The 20243-nt window shown below is 40.2% G+C and overlaps 1 protein-coding gene across 2 annotated transcripts in view; it reads left to right on the top strand.

Annotated features, from left to right (window-relative positions):
• Positions 1–20243, top strand: part of SYNJ2 (synaptojanin 2) — a 70267-nt gene that overhangs the window by 14720 nt on the left and 35304 nt on the right. For both annotated transcript variants that reach the window (XM_071549244.1, XM_071549243.1), the window contains exons 3-5: positions 6857–7127; positions 9552–9777; positions 18726–18809. In XM_071549244.1, the coding sequence (XP_071405345.1) occupies positions 6857–7127; positions 9552–9777; positions 18726–18809 (581 nt within the window). The remainder of the gene's footprint in view (positions 1–6856; positions 7128–9551; positions 9778–18725; positions 18810–20243) is intronic.

Below are 20243 nucleotides of genomic sequence, written 5' to 3'. Positions count from 1 at the left end.
GAATAGAGAACAAGCAGAAACTGGAGCAAATTAATTTTTAAAAGGAAAAGGCAGTCTTGAGTGAAATATTTATTTACAGTTAAGAAGGACAAAATAGGAATTAAATATTGCCTCCTTTTCACCACAGCTCATAATAGGCAACACTGAAGTCATCCCATAATCTACAGGACAATTGCCTTGAGTCATGTAAGCAGGTTAAATACAGAAACTGCAGCTTATTATTGTAGAGTATGACATTCCAGAACTGCATTTCCTGTTCACTTGGATAAAGGCAGTTGGTTTTACAAGAGCTTTTGAAAAAAATGGGTGGAAATTACTGTCTTGTTTCTGTGCCAAACATTCTTCATCCTCTGCCTCTCTTGTGCAACCTGATAGAAGGACATTTAGCGTACATCGCTATGAGCAAAACATATCTTACATTTCTTTGAAAGTGTTCTTTACAGGTCATTATTGTGATTTATAGCTATAATGAGGTAAAGTGATGATCTTTGTCACAATGTATGAACATTTATACCCATTTAATCTGGGATGAGCGTTTGGTCCATAAGCTTTGAAAGAATTTTTTTCTTTAGTACTGTACTTGAGTCTTGCTTTTTCACAGATGTGTTGCTGTAGAAAGCATGACCAGTAGGGAACACTTCGCTTCTTGCTCTAAAATTATTTCAGAGGTTTTTTTAATTTAAAACCCTCCATATTGCATCCCAAGGACATGAGGGACATTTCTGCAATTATGGCCTTCAATTACAATTCCTACATTCCTAAATCACTTTTATCTTTGTGTACAGGTTAGAAAGGCTAATATGAATCAGGATTGTACATTAAATTACTTGCAGAAGTTGAAGGAAACAAAAAAAATGGTTTTCCAAGGTGGGGGACAATATATAGTCTGCAGCTGATGTGGTGTTTGGTACAAAGTGAAATGTAAGAGTCCGATGTGGAGGCTTGATCATCTGATAGGAAAACAATTTCCAGTTTTTGACTGGTTTTTATCGGCGTTTGTGCTGGTCCCATCATCATGCACATTGCAGCTCTCAGCTTATTATAACATATTTTCTGCTGCCGTGTTGCACATGAAATCAAGGGAAATTAGCATAAATTTTCCACACAGTGTATTTCCAATAATTACTTTTTTATATATATATAAGAACTGTTAGGCTCCTGTTTCAAGAAATAAGATGAGTTTGACTTATCCTATGTTGCAGATATGCAGGGAGCTCCTGAGAGCAGGGAGCCTCTGTAGGGTGGCTGCACTGGTGGTACTGGCAGGGCCACTGAGTTTAGGGAGTTGATTTAGTGTCAATTCTTCCTTTGATCTGGAGGATGCACTGCCAGCACTTTAAAACTCAACTTTCTGTCTTATTTGAGCTTGCACATAAGGGGTGACTGCTTGTATCACGACTTTAGCACTTTTCTTTCCATGTTGCTATTCATATTCTGAACAAGAGAAATGTAAATATCTTGAATATTGTTTAGTTCCTTTTAAAAGTTGTAACTCTGTAATATGCTTCCTGATGATGCTGCCAGGTGGGTTTGACTGGACTAGATGGTGGGGGTTTTTTGTGATTGGTGTTAGTCTGGTACTTCAAGTGCTACTTGCATAAAACAGTTTTACTGAAACTTAAAAGGAGCAATATTTTGAATATAATTATAGAATTGGAAGGGGTAGTGAGCTGCAGTTTTGAAAAGTTAAGGCTGCAGGGATTAATGAAATAGTCTTGATTGTTTGAAAGGGATATACCTTCTGGTTTTAAGGAATATCTGTGTGTTTCAATTTGATCTATTTCATTAAAGTAGTGATATTTTAACAGTTTGTTCAGCAAAACCAATTTAAAATATCTTCTCTTGCTTGCAAATCCACTTACCATAGGAAATTCCATGTTGTGTTCATATCAGGATTGTTTGTTTGTTTGTGGGGTGGGTGGGGGGTGTAGTGAACTAGGAGTGCAACTTCATGTATTCTTTTATGAGATTTACTGGATAATAAAAATTAATATTTTAGGAACTAAAAGAATTTTTCAATAAATTCTTGTCAGCTAAAAATGTTATTTTCCATGCAATGACTGAACAATTGGTGAGTAACATAGTAGTTGAATATTTTAGAATGGAGAAAGTTGATTTCAATTATGCTTTTTGTAAAAATTACTTGTTCCAGTAGCAGCGTACATCCTGATGGAAGTAATTTGAGTAATTTCTACACTTAAATTTAAGTGCATTGAGGTTGTGGTTGATACAGCTGTTTTCACATGGCATATCTGTTTTCAACAGGAAAGATTATGGCTTGTTGAATCTTATATAACAGAAGAGAAACCACAGTGACTTTTTAAAGTTTAAATTGGAAAGTAAATGGACTGATGTTTTCTTTTTTCCATTTTTTTCTTTTTTTCTTTTTCTTTTTTTTCTTTAGTAAGTTCATAAAAATCAGACTTTCAGGGACTGGAAAATAAGCAGAAACATTTTTCCTGTGGCTGGAAATGTTATGTTTCTGCCTTATTACAGAACCAGAATGACAGAATACACCGAGTTGGAAGGGACCCACAAGGATCATCAAATTCAACTCTTAGGCCTGCACAGGACCATCCCCAAGAGTCACACCATGTGCCTGAGAGTATCATCCAAGGGCTTCTAGAACTCTGTCAGGCTTGGTGCTGTGACCACTGCCCTGGGGAGCCTGTTCCAGTGCCCAACCACCCTCTGGGTGAAGAACCTTTTTCTAATATGCAACCTAAATCTCCCATGGCACAATTTCAGGCCATTCCCTCAGGTCCTGTCACCCACTGGTCATCATAGAGAAGAGATCAGTGCCTGCCCCTCCTCTTCCCCTCACAAGGAAGTTGTAACTGCAATGAGGTCTCCCCTCAGTCTCCTCTTCTCCAGCCTGAACAGACCAAGTGTCCTCAGCCACTCCTCATACAGCTTTCCCTTCACCATCTTTGTTGGCCTCCTTTAGACACTCTCTAAGAGTTTAATGTCTTTCTTATCCTGTGGTGCCCAAAACTGCACGCAGTATTCAAGGTGAGGCCGCCCCAGAGCAGAGCAGAGTGGGACAATCCTCTCCCTTGCCCGGCTGTCGATGCTGTGCCTGATGCCCCCCAGGATACGGTTGGCCCTCCTGGCTGCCAGGGCACTGCTGACTCATATTCAACTTGCTATCGACCAGGCTTTCCATGGCACTGCTTTCCAGCACCTCGTTCCCCAGTCTGTATGAACATCCAGGATTGCCCTATCCCAGGTGCAGAATCCAGCACTTTCCCTTGTTGAACTTCGTATGGTTGGTGATTTCCCACTCCTCTGATTTGCTGAGGTCACTCTGGAGGGCCCCCTGCCTTCAAGGGAGTCAACAACTCCTCCCAGTTTTGTGTCATCTGCAAACTTGCTTTCATATTTGCCATATGAAAAAAATGCCTAAGTGAAAGCATGAGTGGAGATAGTGCAGTTATAATTTCCATTACAAACTTGTATTTATCAATATATATAAAAATAGTGACAACCTGAGCATAAGGAAAACTGAGAATAAAGGTTTGGGATTGAAAGAAGAGATTCCCAGGCATAAACTAATGTTGCAGGTAAAGAAGGGAAGAAAAGGAAAGCTTTCTCTGCATGTAACTGTATAGCTTAGTGGTGAGGAATTTCTTACACCTCAATGGAGACATGATTAAAAGATGAATAGTGGGGTAGTGTTTTGGTAGCATTAGTTCTGCTGTGTGAGTTCCTGAAAGGGTGAAATGCTGACAGGACCCTTACCTTTGCTCAGAACCCCATGGCTATATCTGTCTGTGAATAAAATGAGCAGGACACAGGCCCTGAGCACTGTCATTAGGATATTGTGACTAGCTTGTTCCCTGTGCCAAGAGCAGCATGAGCATCAGGGAAGGATCTTCCTCCCGCATACTGTACAATGATAGCCCAGAGCTGATTCCCAGGAACACTGTCCAAATATTACATTGAATGAAAGTGATGTTAGAGGATGAGGCTTGGAACTTTCTTCTCTGGTGCAAAGTCAGAGAGATTTGTGTTAAGCTGGGGCTGCAGTGTTGTAGGGTTTCTGCATACTGGCTGGTTTTGTAGCATATCCTGATTTAGGCAAGTAAGAGAGGCTAGAGGTGGAAGACCACCTCAGCTCACAGAGCAGCCTGGGAGGACAGAGTGGGAAAGCAGGCTAGCTTTATCACACCTGAAATCTCTTTGTCTTTTTTCATCCTTTTACTCCAGTTTTCTGGGCCATAAGTGTGAGCTCCCTTGCCAGCCTGTCTCTGTTCAAAGGTATGATGAGAAGTGCATGTGGCTGCTCTGTAATTTGGAGTACCCTAAAGAGCCTTACTCTCTGTATATATAGAATTGTAGAATGGCTTGAACTGGAAGAGGCCTTTAAAAACCATCTACTTCCACCACCCCTGCCATAGAAAGGGACACCTTCCAGTAGCCCATGTTGCTCAAAGCCCCATCTAACCTGGCCTTGAACACCTCCAGAGATGGGGCATTTACAGCTTCTCTGGGCAACCTGTTCCAGAGTTTCACCACTCTCATTGTGAAAGATGTTTTCCTTATATCCAACCTAAACCTGTCCTCTTTCAGTTTAAAACTGTTGTCCCTTGTCCTATCACTATAAGCCCTTGTAAAAAGTCTCCATCTTTTGTTATAGGCTCCCTTTTATATGCTGAAATGTTGCAGTAAGGTGTTCCCAGAGCCTTTGTTTCTCCAGGCTGAACAACCTCAGCTCTTTCATATGGGGTTTTCTGCACAGTGGCAGAAAAGTATTACAGCTTCAGAAAACCAATCTTCTGATGCTTCAGGGGTGACTCAATAGCTTCCTAACTGTTATTGCTGGTTTTGAGCTTATTAGCTGGTGATTTGGGGGAGTCACAATGATGCACCTTTGAATGTGTAGATGTGTATCCCATTTGGTGGGTGAGTAGTTGAGTGGAGGAGGTAGTAAAAAGAGTCTAGTCTCTGCTAAGAAATAGCAAGTTTCTAGGTAAGGCAAAACAATGCTGTTGATTGGCTTTTCTGTCATGCTTTCTTCCTTCTTACTGCCTTCTTAAACTGAAGGATTGCTTTGTTTAGATTCAGTTATTTTCCACTGGTTACAAGCTCCTCAAAGGACAGAACCACAGATAAGAAGCTCAGTATTATTAAAGTTTTGTTCTTGTTGGCTGTTTTAATGTTGACTTTGTTCTCTTCTGAACTGTCTAGGAAAGTTTAAGGTCACTGAAGGCATTTAAAGTACTTGTACTCTCTGTTTCAACATCCCAGCCAGACAGCCCTCCAAGTCCGTCACCACTGGTTTTTTTGTCCCTGAAGCTGTCTGATAGTAAGGAATATTCCCAAATTCTCCTGAGTGAAGTTTACTTTGAGCTGATCAGTTTTGCATGGTTTCAGCTAAGTCACAGCAGCTATTTGCTATCCCCAGAGACAGCTAACTCCTCCTAACCCTTTCTGGAGGCTTCAAGACAGTATCTCGTCAGTTGCGAACTAGATGGTGATAACTGATGTGTCTCCTACTCTTAATACATTTTAGTTATGTACAGTCATGTGCAAAGGAGGAATAAACTGTCAGGTTTTCTGTATTTCTAGCCCTCTGCTGTGGTGTAAAAGGCACAGAAGACAAACTTCTTGAAAGCACTTGTGAAGGAAAACACAGCACACCCTTGTTACAGAAAGAAATGTGATGAAACAGAGCTTTTTAGTAAATACCACCTACACTGGCCTTTACACAAAACTGGAGTCAGCAGAACAAAATGAATAAGATCTAATCTCCCACCTTGTTCTGCCATTCCAGTCTTATGTGCCTACACAAATATTCTGGCCCTGCTGAACACCACCCCTAACTCAAGTTTCTGTATCCAGCTTGTGCTCTGGAAGCAAAGACTCCCCTGCTGGTGTTTCAGAAAAAGAATTGTGTGAGAGCTGGTCTGTGTTTTCAGATGGTGAGTCACCCTGGAGGATTGAAGAGTGATCCTACAAAATGTTCCCTTTTGCTGTTTGAGGCTATCCTGTCCCAGATTGTTACTGTGCCCTTAGCTAATTAACTTCCTCTTGGCAGGTTAACTGTTGGTCCTGCTATGCTAAATTTATAAATCTTGGCTCATTTCCACCTTTTCTTACTAACTAGAGTGAATGTGATAACATTGTCTCCATCATAGGCCAATTTAAATGAATCAAACAGTTTCTTCCTAGCAAAAGCAGTGTTTTCAGAACACTTGTTCTGCTGTTTCTCAATTTTCATTTGAGAGAGAATGAGCAGAGGTTGTGGACAAGAGATCAGATTTACATTGGTGTTCTCAAACTTAAGAATTTAGTTTTTTAGTTTTGGGGCCCTGAAGTTCAGCTGTTTCATGATTTCACACTTTGCTTCACAGCCATGGCAGCTGTAATTCTTTTAGTGATAACTGAGGTCGTCATCTAATCATGTACACTCTTTTGTGACATGAAAAACTATATTTCAAGAATTGGTAATACTGAAATTTTCTGAATGCCTGAACACATCCAGATTCAGCTGAAGCCAGTAAAGAATCTAAAAGCTGTTTGTTCTCTAGGGTAGAGAAATTTGATTTTTTTAGTAATATCCCAGCAGCAAGCACATTGTTCTTTATAAGGTCAGTGGAAAAAACACACTCTAATGCAGCAAAGTATGTGGATGGATAAGTACTGTGGAATATTGTGCAATTGCAGTCACTTACCTGCGGTTAAGAGGAATTTAGAGATGTGGAGAGCACAGCCTGCGTGCCTGTGGTTTGCATTTATCTTGTGAAGCAAAGACGCTGGCCTCTGCTGGAGCCTTGTCAGCATTGCATGTGACAGCACTGATGAGAAACTATCTGCCTGTAAGTAACCCCTTTGTAACTATGTCCCCTTCTAGGTAACTCTCGGCTGCACTTTCTGGTTCTGGTAACAGGCTGCACGTCGGTGGGAAAAATCCTGGATGCTGAAATTTATAAAATTACTGGAACAGATTTCTGTCCTCTCCAGGAAGAAACTAAGGAAGACGAGCGTGTTAGTGCCTTGAAGAAAATACTGAACTCTGGGATGTTCTATTTCTCATGGCCTAATGCAGGTTCCAACTTTGACCTGACTCTGCGGGCTCAGAAGCAGAGTGATAACCACTATGAATCTGGTAACTCGTTCTTCTGGTTAGTACTGCATGTTATACCAGAGTCTTCTGTGGTCCCCACCTGTGTCTTAGTGGTCAGACCTTCTCAGAGGGAGATGAACATGTGCATTTCAGGTGCATATTCTTTCATTTCATTGACGTGTCATTGCAGAGGCCACGTGGCCTTAGTGGATTCATCTTAAATCTAGGTCAAACAAATAACTTCTATTTTAAAATAATCTGATAGTGAAAAGCAATTATAAAATGAGGATTTATGCTTCAAAGAAGGAAACACAAGATGTATTGCTCACACTACAGAAACATGTTTCTATATGTCATGAACAGTTTCCTCTGCAGTTCTTTTTAATAATTTGCTTTAAAGTGATCTAATAAAAACCTGCACTTGACCTTGTCATAAATCCCTTTCCATAAGTCAGTGCTGAAGTGTCTTCTTTTTCTCAAAAGTGTGTGTTGAAAGTCTGTATCTTAATGTTTCAGTAATGTGCCCTAGTTTTTGTGTTGAAAACATCAATATTAATATGTTTACAGCTCAGTGCAAGTGTGTGTTGTGTGGAAGGAACTCCTGCAATACACTGCTCTGTGCTTTTTACTTTCTTGTGCTTATAAAGCAGAGAAAAATTATTTTGTATTGTGGTAAGTATTGGTTGAGGGGAAAGGAGAAAACATAATGCTGGGTTTTGTTTTCCCTGGATGGGTTTGTGACTGATGAAATTTGGTTTGTTTGCTTTAAAAATTTTGGCAGTGTGCTTGAATTTCTATACCCTTATTTTTTTTTTAAGTAAAAGATAGTCACACAGGAGGCATAGCTGTACTGGAAGTAAATGAAGGTTTGATGTAGGTGGAAAATAACTGGCAGGGTTAAATGTGGGTGTGCTGCTCGAATGTGCGATAAGTCATGTGGCCCAAAGTAGGTGAATATTAAATAAGTTAAAAAGTTCATAATGGATGATAAATTAACAGGCGAGAGCGGTTCAGTTCGACTAAATAATCTTTCTAGCTATGATGTAATTTTGCCAGGGAAGACCTAGTGATTTGAATTTATCTCCAAAGAGAGATATGTAATATTTGCTTTCAATTGTGCTAATTATGCATCCCTCTCAAAAAGCACACCAAACATATCAAGTCAGACACATGGCAGAAATGAGCTGTGTTCCAATGATGAGATTCCTAAGCTGACAGTGTCCCTTAATAAAGAAACAACCTTTAAAGCAACTTTTTTCTCTGTGCTGTCCTTTGAAACTTTTCCTCTTGCGAAATAAGTATATTTGACTTTTCCTTCTTTGCTGCTTCTGGCTAATCTAGAAATAGAGCTTGAAGAGGTTCCATTCTTCTGTATGTTTTAGAACAGGCATGAATGGTGTCAACATCACATTTAGGGCAAAAAGGTGTCACAAAGGAAATTTATCTTGAGGTAATTAGCTGATCTGGGAAGTTTCAGACCAAACAATAGATTCTTGAGAAAAGTAAACGAGATAAATAGTTGCACGATGAAAAGTGTCAGAGGACCTTAGTTATAAGGAACACAAATTGCTTGTTAAATGAACTGCAACAAAAAAAAAATTCTACTTGAATTTGTCCGAGGACTTCCTTGTGAGTGGAACTAGGTGAAAGGGAGCAAAAATTGGTTTAGGGCAGCTTTTTCAGTTACATATTTAGATTAAAAATGTAAGGTTGAGTTGCGTCTTTTTCAGAGAAATGCTGTGCTCTAAAAGAACAATTCTTCAGGAGTTTTGCTAGATGTAATGACTCTTGTACCGATCTGCTGTTGAGCAGCAAAGGATCATAAATGGGATTTTCTTGGCCCTCGTGTGTGACAAAAGGCACATTTTGAAAAATGAAGTTAGGAAAAATACCATAGTAAAAGAGATTATCATCAGTGTAAACCAGGCATGATAGGTTCCTTGAGTCACTGATCTTAAAATAAACTGAAGGTTAGAACAGATGTTCCTCTTAATTTCAATAGCACTTTTTGCAGTATCTCTACTGACTTCCAATTTCTACTTGGAAATTTTTTTCAGAAAATCCATGTGGATTTTGAACTGGTAGTTTATCCTGTAGCAAGTGCTAAGGTCCAGGCAGTACTGATCAAAAAAGGTCATGAGCTTGACAACACTGTAATTTTTAAAAAAAAATTACTGAAAATAAATGTATTTCTGGAGCTGAAAGAAGTGACACTTGTGTCTGAATTTAAATTACAGGTACAAGATATAAAAGCAGCAACTTGGTGGGAGTTGTGCTGTTAAAATTTGCTATGTTAAGTTCATTGTAGTAGTTCACAAGGGTTTCTTCCTGATATTTCCTGGTTTTGGATAAAGGAAAGGTACAACAGAAAAGGGGCCACAAAACAGTAATTGAATTAAATTAGTGGTTGTTGTGGGCTGGGACTCGTGCCTGCCTGGTTATTTTTTTCAGTAATGTGTCTGTATGTTGTTGAACCTTTCAGGAACCAGCTGTTGCATGTGCCCTTCAAACACTACCAGGTGAACTGCTCTGACTGGTTGCTGAAAGTGATCTGTGGTGTCGTGGACATTCGCACGCTTTATGCTTCCCACAAGAAGGCCAAAGCCTGCCTCATCTCTCGCATCAGCTGCGAGCGAGCCAGTGTGCGCTTCCACGTTCGAGGAGTCAACGATGATGGACACGTGTCTAACTTTGTTGAGACAGAGCAGGTAAGTGGATGTATCCAATGGCCTTAAATAATTTAGTCTGCTCGTGTTTAATTGGGACAGGATTTCCAACAAGAATTAAAGGAGCTCAGGAAATGTTTTTTCCAAGCATATTTAAAATGCCACTGCATGGCAGATCTATTTGTTCTTGCCCATTAGGCATTTCTTTGTGACCTGCTCTTTTTCTGTGTTTCTGACTTTTTCACTCACACAATTTTCACTAATACTTTTGATTTTTTTTTTCCTGAATGTGAAAGTCTGGGAATTTGATACTGTAGAGAAATACAGACATGGGCTTTTTAACCATTCAGGAAGCTGTCCAGCAAAGGTGCTGTGTTTGCTGGAAAATTGTCTTTGCCTAGTAAAAGTTCACTGTCCAATCATCTTTTGCTAGTAAAGAAAATGTGGAAAAAATAACATCATCTCAGAGTCAGTCATATTCCAGTTCAACTCATTTTGGAATAGATTGCTTTATATTCCCCTTTGATTTGTGGGGGATTCTCTCCAGTAAGAGGTGGTATGACAGTTTTTATGTGTATGTGGTAAAAGCCCCATTTCCAGCTGATGCTGAGACAAAATAAGTGTGTGAAATGCATTCAGCAGGCTCCCTTGATTGGCACAGCCAAACAAAATAAGAGAGGCAGTTGGTTTTATTACACATGGTTTAGCTTGCTACCTGGAAAGTCAGTAAAAAGCATTGGACCCTGAAGAATCTGAAGTCCTCTGTGCCAGCTGAAATGAGTGCTTGCTTATTCAAGTACAATCACCTTTTTGAACAGAAGTAGTAATTACTAGCAGTCAGAACCATCATACAGAAATGGATGACTTTACAAACAGAATAGATAAATGGCTGTTGGTTTTCAACAAAAGACAAGGATTCACTCCTAAAATTTGGTTGTTAGCATCTTCTGGGCAGATCTACACAACCACATATGTAGCATAAATTGTTTTATATGTGTAGGTACTTTTACATGCATGTACAATGAAAGCAGTTTGCTTACCTGATGCTCATAAAGGAGCACGACACAGTGAGTGTAGCATAGAGATACTTCAGCTAGCTGTGTCATTGCTTGTTCCAGAGGAGTTGAAGCTGTGTCATTGCAGGACTGTGCCTAATGGCTGAGGGTGGCATCCCCTCTTGAAGGTGCCCATACTTCATTGCTACTGGTATTTCCTCATGGCAGTGCATGAATGTAGCAGCTTACACCTGGTTTGGTCCTTTTTGTTATCCCACTGCATGAGGCAGACATGCCTTCAGGCATCTGTTGGTCCAAAATCCAACAGTGTTTGGAGATTTCCCAAATTTCCTCTAAGATGTTGCTTTCATGGTGCATCTTTAACCTTTTCACCTGGTTCTGCCTAAAGACACAAGTAGAACTACCTTAGATTTGACAGTGCTTTGTTCCTCAGGAGAGTGCCTGTGCCTGGAGCAGTTGCAGACTGGTATTCCCCAGCCTGCTGGTGAGGATTGATTCCTGAGACTTGCTCACAGCAAGTGACTTTCTGCCCAGTGGTCAGAGTTCTCATGGGCACATCCGTGACATGCTCACGTCCCTTCTTTTCCTTGTTTGCCTGCATGTTCAGTTAGGCTGACAGCTTTCCACTTAGTGTTCAACCTTCCAGTTCTGCTCATTGGATGCCAAACTCTTCCCCTGCAGTGCTTGGGTCTCTAATGCCAGCCTCTGAATCCTCTGCTCCAAGGCAACTACAGGTCAAGTCCTGCAGCACGTATGTCTTTCTAGGAAGACTGCCAGTGCATTGGGGGATGCAGATGGGTCTGCTTACTGAAAAGAGGAATATTCACCTGGAGCATGGGAACAGAAGAAGGGAGACACACCATTTTAAGTAATAACTTAGTACATTCGGCTGTTTTAGTTGAGTATCTTCTCATGAGCATTATTGCAGGATTTGAAGAATATTCTCTCACTGAAATGCAGAGGAAAGAAAATATTAGAAGAGTTGTTAGCTTTCTTTCAGATATTTGTGACATTGAACTTAGCAGTTGTCTATGGAAAATACTTCTGCTATCCTGCTCACTATTTCCGTCAGAAGTAACTCGTTCTATTCCAGAAGTAACTGTACTATTCCTGGAGTACATCATATTGCAAATAGTTAGCATGAAAAATAAGATCGTCTTTGCATTCCAGCAGAAAACCTGAGGGTTGGCTCCTGGTGAGTGGCAAAACAGTACCTGATTGCCAATGCTTCCCGTAGCTGGGGCTGGATCAGGCTCTTCATGAAACTGCTGTGCTTTGTTCCCACTCAGCCAGAGGCTGAAGAGGGAGGACTGAGGGCTTTTGAGTGTTTTTTTCAACTGGGAAAGCAAAAGCACAAGAGTGAAATGATATTGGAGTGAAAGGTTCATGTAGTTTCAGAATTATAGCGAGGGTTTGCAGTTTTAAAGGATTGTGTGTTTTTCTTCAGTTTTTGTTCTAAAAGAAGAAAAGAAGGTTGCTGTTGCTAATGGTGCCAAATACTAGTTCTACCAAGCTGCATGTCCTAAGAAAGCAAAGTTGGGCTAACCACTGGGATGCCTGAGATCCAGTCCTGGCTGGCATCCTCCTGCCATTAGGAAGAAAGAGTCCTAGAATAAACTCCTACTTTCATAGTAGACAACTGACTAATCTCCTATGAGGTAATACCTTGGCTGAATAACATTTTGTTTCCATTTGCTGCAGCATGTACAGTATCATGGCATGCTGGCTATGTGCTTTCATGGATAAATAGCACCCTAGGACTCTGAAAACGCAGGACTTTTCTTTCGCCTCTTTGTAGGAATTGCTTCTAACGTTTTTCTGGTTTTAGAAGAGGGAGAAACAATTAATCTTATCTCCAGGCAGCTCTTTTATGCATAGATGGTATGCTTTTATCTCCCACTGAGTTAGCCTTGTGGCATTTTAGCTCTGTAATGAGTCATTTTTTTGTGGGCTCACTTAACTACTGTGACTCACAGTGTTTGAGAAGAAGAGGGGAAAAGTTAAGTATGTTACTTCACTTTTGCTTTTCAAAAAGAAAAAAAAGCAAGTACTAGATCTTTCAGATATTTGATCATTTAACTCACATCTTTACAAAGAAAGAAGAAACAAAAACTTAGAGGAAACACGGAAAAGCAAAATGAAGGGAGGAGAAAAGAGGACAGTCTGTCTAATGCGTACTTCAGTTTTGCTGACAGTATTTGGAAATGGAATGGTAGCCTGCCTGCTTGCAGCGTGGCAGTTAATCCTCAAGTAGTTTTAAAATCAGACTTTGTTTCTCAGTTGTAGTTTAACTGTTTCCCTTCACCTTTTCTTCCTCCTCTGTAATCCTTTGAAGTTGAGACTGTGTTGCATTCTTTGAATTCTTTTCTGCTGATAGCTTTGAGAAACTAGCATGCTTTCTTCGTTTAGGTTGTGTGCCTGTTACTGTTTACGTTTTGGCTGCTCCCACAGTTATTCTTCAGAGTCATGCTGCACTCTGAATGTCTTAGTGTGTAGCTTAGAGGGAACAATCTAATTAACCAAAGATGAATGGTTTCCGTTGTTTTTCCCTTCATGGAACTATTCAGTAAAGAAAATGGAGACCTTGATAAAACATTAAAGGGAAATAGTATGAATTTTGATTAATCTTCCCTTTCTTCCAATTTAAGAAAAAAAAAGTCAGGCATGGATTAAAGGAAATTATCCTGATTTCACAATAACTCCTAGATTGTTTGGGGAAGCTCTCTAGGGGAGGAATGGATGCAATCATGTGGTTAATTTATTTTCTGGACCAAGTTTTAGTATGACCCCAGGCAAGGCAAAAAGTGTTATTTTGGCAAGTATATCCTTGGCTCCTGTGGTCGAAGCTAAAGGGACATGCAGAGTGGTATGTTTAGGCCATCTGTTGTCCATGCTCTTTGTGGGTTGTGTGGCAGAGCTGGGGATCCCAGAATAAACCATCTGAATATCAGTTTTGTCATGGACTCTCTCTCTATGTGCTCCCTGAGTCTGTAATGAATTTTACCAGTTGAAGTTGTGACTGAATGATTATTTCTTTCTAAGGAAGCTGAATGATGGAGATTAGTGAATAAATTATCCCAAGCAATGAATGGACACAGTATTCTGGGATTAGAACCAGCTGGTTGACATAGATGTTTGCTTCTTGCCCAGGAGCTTACTAGCAGTACCTGCATGTGAAACCTGTGTTTACTAGGAAGGATCCTTGGATCACACAAGGGCAAGGTCTGGCCCTATGCAATAGAAGAGAAAGATTGAAAAATGTCCTATTGAACTGTCAGTACTATCACCCTTGATCCCGGAGCTGGAGAAAGAGATCACAGAGAGAGTCTAAGACAACAGGAGTTGCAATAAAAACATGGCAGATTCTAACACCAGAGGTTAAAGGATGAGTAATCTATTATTAAAGCAAAGAGGTCTTCCACATGGGTTAAGTGTCCAGTTGCTGCTATGATGTCTGGTGGGAAACTGCAGGAGATGTCTGAAAATTCATGTAGCCGGCTGGATTGGATTGTACTATGGGCTAGACTCTTTGGGATTAATGAAGCAGTCCTCAAGTGTTTTGAGTTTTAATAGGAATGAACATTCACCCTGAGGCACATAGGCAACAACTTGCTGTTATTTCAGATCTAAGACAAGAGATAAGGCTCCTCAATAGTTTTATGAAGCCTGAAGACAGAGATTTAGCAGTATGTATCAGTCCTAATAACAAAACGTTGTCCAAAAAGTTAATTGTTTGGTTTTGAACTTTTAGAGGAAACACACTGTGATCTTCTTGGATGTATTTCTTGCCCATGAGTTAAGGAAAACAGAGGATAGGAAAATTCTGGATATAAAATGTTGTTTACTTTTATTTAAGTTTCTTTTCTTAAAGAACTGTTCTTTTGTCTAGTACCTTAGAATAAACCAAATGGATCTGCTAGAGGACAGGGTAATAAAGTAAAAAATAGAAGTGACAGAAAAGTGGGACAGATATGTGCTGTAGAAAATGTGTGATTGTGCACAAAGAATGATCAAGGCTGTGAAGAATGAGAAAAGAAATTCTGCACTTGTCCATGCATAAGCAACAAAGTAGGAATCTTTTATTTATGAGTAAAATTTTAACTTGAATGTATTATCAGTGCTTATTTAAGATTTTAACAAATAGAGTTTCTTACAGCGGATATGAGTGTTAAGAATATGTCCATTCCTGATCAGAAAAGTTCTCTTAGTTTCAGTCTTGAACCTGCTCTCTTAACAAGTCTGGTGGTAGGAAGTCTTTTGCCACTAATGTTATAAGGTCAAGGGAACATACATACTAAAAGGTAATGTCAAGATCAGGGGTAATGTTCCTTGGAGTGGTGAATGAATGTATTGCTGAAATTCAGGGAAGATTTGCACAGCTGTGAAGCTTAATGAAATGGTTACCATATGCGTAGGAAGGAATGACTGGCAGAAAAGTAATTTTAAGAAGTCTCCCACTCATTAAAAAATACTAGGTCTTTTTCCAACTCACTGGCAGCTTGGAAGAAAATAATGTTGGATTCATCTGGGTCATGAGAATGAGGTGAAAGTATTGCAAAAGACTAGAGAATCTCTCCAGAGAACAGAATGATGGGCCCTGTAAGTGAACAGGGGAAAAAAAAAGTGCTAATGTGGAGTAGGTTCTTATTAATGACTTTGTTGGAGAGGCTATGTGCCTAGTTCAAAAGCTTCATCTAATTTCTAAAAGCTACATGGACACATCTGTAAAAATGTCAGTTTCTTTAAAATGCTCTATCATCATCGGGAGGTCCATATTGTATTAGACCTCAGCTCAACAGAGGATCCCTCAAACCATCGCCTAAAGGTTTAGGCATCCTGTTTAGGTCACAGGAGTGATCCCCAGTAGTCTGAGTGTTTTGGTTGTTGTTCATTTCTCCAAATAGCATCTTAATAGAGAAGAAAATAGAAGAGGTAACAGGTCAAAAGCAGTGAACAGAAAATGTGAGTGATCGTAACAAACATCTGTTAACTCACTAGTAAGTGGAAATAGAGCATCTGTTAATGCAGAAAGGCAGAAATGTTTGGTCAGTATTTTTCTTGTATTTGGCATGAAGAAGGTTATATATTCATAGTCTGTAACTGATGAAATACTTTCCATTTAAACTGTAGCTTGGGAAGGTGTCAAATTGCAGGTATTAAATTAGAGTTATTATCTGTTAATCAGTTGGTCTAGAGAATTTGCAGCTGAATGTTTAGAAGAGCACGTCAAAGAGACCCTTGCGCTGTCAGTTTTGCAGTTAGGTATGGAAACAGGGATGTTCCAGAAGATTGTAAAGAAAACTGATCCTCTGTAGCAAGCTGTTTGAGTGGCCAAATTGCAATTCAGGTAAAGCTTTGTATTTGTCATCATTAGATGTTTCAAGTCATCCACTGACAAGGTGATGATTGTCATCAGTTTTTTAGGTGAGCCATTCCTGAATTTATTTTGTGAAGATTCAGGGCCTGCTCTTCATTTAATATTAGTCAAGATAATGCTGGGTCTGTCAGTAGTGCTGCTAATTTGCTTTACCTTGGAATGAGCTCTTCTGGGCCCATGACTGTAAGCGAAAAGATGATTTGGTGTGTAGAATTCATTGACTCGTTTTGGCACAGCTTGTGTCAGGGAGAATGTGATAAAGAGGAATAAGGTGGGCCTGCTTATTCCTCTTGTAGTCCAGCTGCAGGAGGAATGAACTCTTCTGAGCAAGAAAGTGAAAAGATGTACCATGTGTTGCCATGGTAATTGGTTCCTGCACTCAGGTACCAGCAGTCTTCAGAAAACTTTAACGGGAGAGCAGGTTAGAGCTACATTACTAAAACTGTGAGACTGGCTTTGCAAGAAAGCTTCTCTGACTCTGTGTTGCAGGGGATTGTGCTGGGATGCAGTGCAACAGAGAGAAGGGTTCTTAATTGATTAGTGAGAGGTTAAAAAATTCAAAACATAGTTTTGCACTACGTCTGGACAGGCCATCATTCTAACACTGACATTGTGTCCATGAAGAAGCCACTTAAATCTGTCACTCTAATGAAATGGAGACAGTTTTAAGTGCTCTGCAAAAATATGGTAAATATTACTTAAATATTCTGTCACCAGTTTTATCTAAACACTTACATCTCCAGTGTAGCTATACTTCTTTTCACACATGTAGTTCTAAAAGTTGTATATTGATAGTGCTTATAAAGATGAGAGGTGAAGGTTGGGCACTTTCACTGAGCCACATGTTTGCCCCATCTAGTGGCAAATCCAAAAGGACAAGCCACATTAAAGCTGTAGAGGAACCCATTTTCATGTTTGTGCTGGTTTAAAGGTGAACCAGCAGGGGAAATGAACTCACCACGAGAGAGATTATAAGTCAGACCTAAAATTTAATAATAATATTACAATAACAACACTGACACACAAGGGAAATTGCTTTCAACTCACAAAACCCCAGCAGTATAACCCAGTGTCCTGGGGCACAAACCCAAGGGGGTTTGTTTGCCCTTGTGCTGAGACCCCTGTGGTTCCCCCAAGTCCAGAGCAAAAGGAAAAGAAAAACCTGTTGGTGCAGGCGAGGGCTGTGGTCTGGGCGAGAGCGGGGATCTCCTCCTGTCAAGGTCCTGCTGCTGCTCTGGATCCGACGAGAGGTTCCCGAGGTCTTCTTACCCACCCCTTATGTACCCTCAGGGAGCTCTCAGTCCCTCCCCCTGGGCGGGGACTCACACAATGGGTGATTAACTCTGGGAGCCAGGGGGTGTTGAGCTGTTGATGGCCCATTAGCAGCTCCGCCCCCCTCAGGCTGGGTGTGAAGTGATAATGGCTCCCTGGGCAGCTGCTGCAAATGGCCCATTGTTCTTGGGGAATGAATAGAGGGGGTAGAATACACAGCTTTGATCACCCCCACACAGGGTTAGCTGGTCCCTCCTGCTGAACTAGGACAATGTTCTATTCTGTTCTCAGAGCTACTAGGCAGCTGGCAGCAGTTGCGCTAAGTGATACGATGTGGTCAGGGAGCAACTACCTGGATAACCTGGATACCATCCCTCTGAAGGGCTGCCAAACACTCATTGTCATGCATGGGATAACAGAGACATGTATCATGTGTATCATGTATCCCCCATGGAAAACGGCCAGGATTCCACTGCTAAGTATAGTCCAGGGGAGCGAGCTGGACTTTGCACAGTTGCTACTGTGGTCACTGTGGTCATACTGAATCTGAAGATAGTACCTTTTGTGCCAAGTTAACATATAATGTAACACTGTGGTTGGGGGCTGGTGGAGGGGGAAGGGAAATCAGTCTTTGTATAGATTTCACTCAAAATCAGCTTGTTAACTGTGATCATAAGAACACATATAAAGGGAAAATTTGAAGTCTGTTTAGGGAAGGGCACATGGAGTTTGAAGCCTCTTGCTGTAAGCCTCTTGGAAAAGAAGTAGATTGCATGCTGGTCACTGTATCTCTGAATGGGAGTGGCAAAGCTGCTGGTTTCAGAGTTCTATTTGGACTCTCTGACAAGGCCCAACATGCAGTGCAATAAGAAATAGTAAATACAGCAGGAGATAAGCTTATCCCACACCTGACGTTAGCCATCATCAGTCACAAGGAGCAATGACATTTTGCACAGCTAAGTTTTGTGAGAGAGACAGTGGGAGAGTATATAGCTGGCCTTTTGAGTGTCTCCGCCAATAGATCCAATCCATCTTTGCTGTGGATGAAAGATTCCTTCGTTCTTGCCAGTGGCAGTGTTTTAAATTTTCTCTTGTTTGTGGTGAGTAGTGAATTGAATCTGCTGTGGTGACATGAAAGCAAATACGCTGTGCTTTGTTCCACTGCCTGTGACACTATGGAAAAGGGGCTGAGCAGTAAGTGGATACAGGGAGATACATGGTTTACTTTTTTTACCCTTTGAGTTCAGTGTCTTTAGCTGTCACCTGATGAAGGGGTCACAGACAGATAGATCTAACTGCAGAACTCCTTTGCTTTATTTTCACAGACAATTTACTTGGATGATGACGTCTCTTCTTTTGTGCAGATCAGAGGTTCTGTTCCACTGTTTTGGGAGCAAACGAGGCTTCAGGTAAACAAATAATCAAAAACCCTACATTGCTTATCTCTCCACCTTGCTACTTATAATTTAGAATTAACATAAAAAATATTTATTTATATTTCTTTAAATGAGCTGCAAAGGTCATTATGTGAAAATGCTGAGTTTTTTCATTTTAGGTTTACCTTGTAAGAAGTTCTGTGTGTTTAGATAAACAGAATGACACCAGACAAATGGCTATAGGAAACTGAATTTAACATTTTTTTGCATTCGAGTGCCTCTACAGGGAACTGTTTGTAAGGGACTGAAGCTTACAGCAATATCTTTACAACAGTTTTAGTTCAATTTGGAATAACCTGTTCTTCTGAAAAACCTAGTTGGCTTGATGGTACTGACCTCCACAATCAAACAGAAGTATCTAGGGATACCTGCAGCTCTGTAGGAGCATGCTACCTTGAAACAAAGTAAAATATCAGGATTGCGTGTTTCCTAGATTTCCATCAAAAGGGTGATAATGATATGATCTGATCTTCTGCAAGGCAGAGGTGGAGGATTTCATTGGGAGATAATTCTGTCAAACTTAACGGCTTACATATGGTCTGTGACTTGCAGTTTATACACAGTTATAAACCCAAATAAGAATCATCCTACCACTCTTTGCATTCTCTTAACAGAGATAAGCAACTGAAATGAGTGTGCACATATATGCATATATGTTAGTAGGAAATGCATCATATAACTGGGGATTTTTAGATGCTTTAAAAGTGATTTGATACTTTCTTTTAATTATTAAATCTAGCACTGTATTATTCAGAGCTACTGGATTTAGCACAAAAGGAAGTGACTAAAGGATCTTTATTGCTGTGTGTTACCGCTATCCAGTGCAATACTTGTTTTTTTTTAATAAAACAAGTCTGTATGTGTAATTGTGCATGCCCTGCCCATGGTGTGGCTGTATACAGCACTGTTTTTCTGTGTGTTATGAAGCCACTGAGCTGTTACTCAAGTGTTTTTGGCTAGTGGACAATATCTCTAGTTAAACAGAATTTTCAACTTTTTAGTACATCTGTTTTTCTGCCTATTCTGGATTACATTATGTACTCTTACTCCTTGGATGTGAATGTACTGGCAGTGGTGTTAGAAAGAATTGCAGAAACCAACCTCATGAAAAACAAAGAAAGATGAAAAAGTACAGCGAACAATGCATGATCCTATAAATATTTAATAGTGTGGTTTTTAGAGAGAAAAGCGACACTCTGCATACTTTACTAACAGTAGCTAGTATTCAAAAGGAGCTTGAGGCTACTGTTGTTGACATCTGTATTAAAAGTCCTATTAGTTTGATGGCACAGGATTTTATCTGTTATGTATTTGAATGACTGTTCTGATACTTTTGAAAGAACTCAGGACATACAACCTATGGACACACAGCCTTTTCTACCAAGGCAGGGACAGTAGGAATGCTGG

This window comes from Pithys albifrons, chromosome 2 (assembly GCF_047495875.1).
Source record: "Pithys albifrons albifrons isolate INPA30051 chromosome 2, PitAlb_v1, whole genome shotgun sequence".
Lineage (NCBI taxonomy): Eukaryota > Metazoa > Chordata > Aves > Passeriformes > Thamnophilidae > Pithys > Pithys albifrons.
Note: the sequence above shows the minus strand (reverse complement) of the source record. Positions and strands in the feature narration are given on the sequence as shown.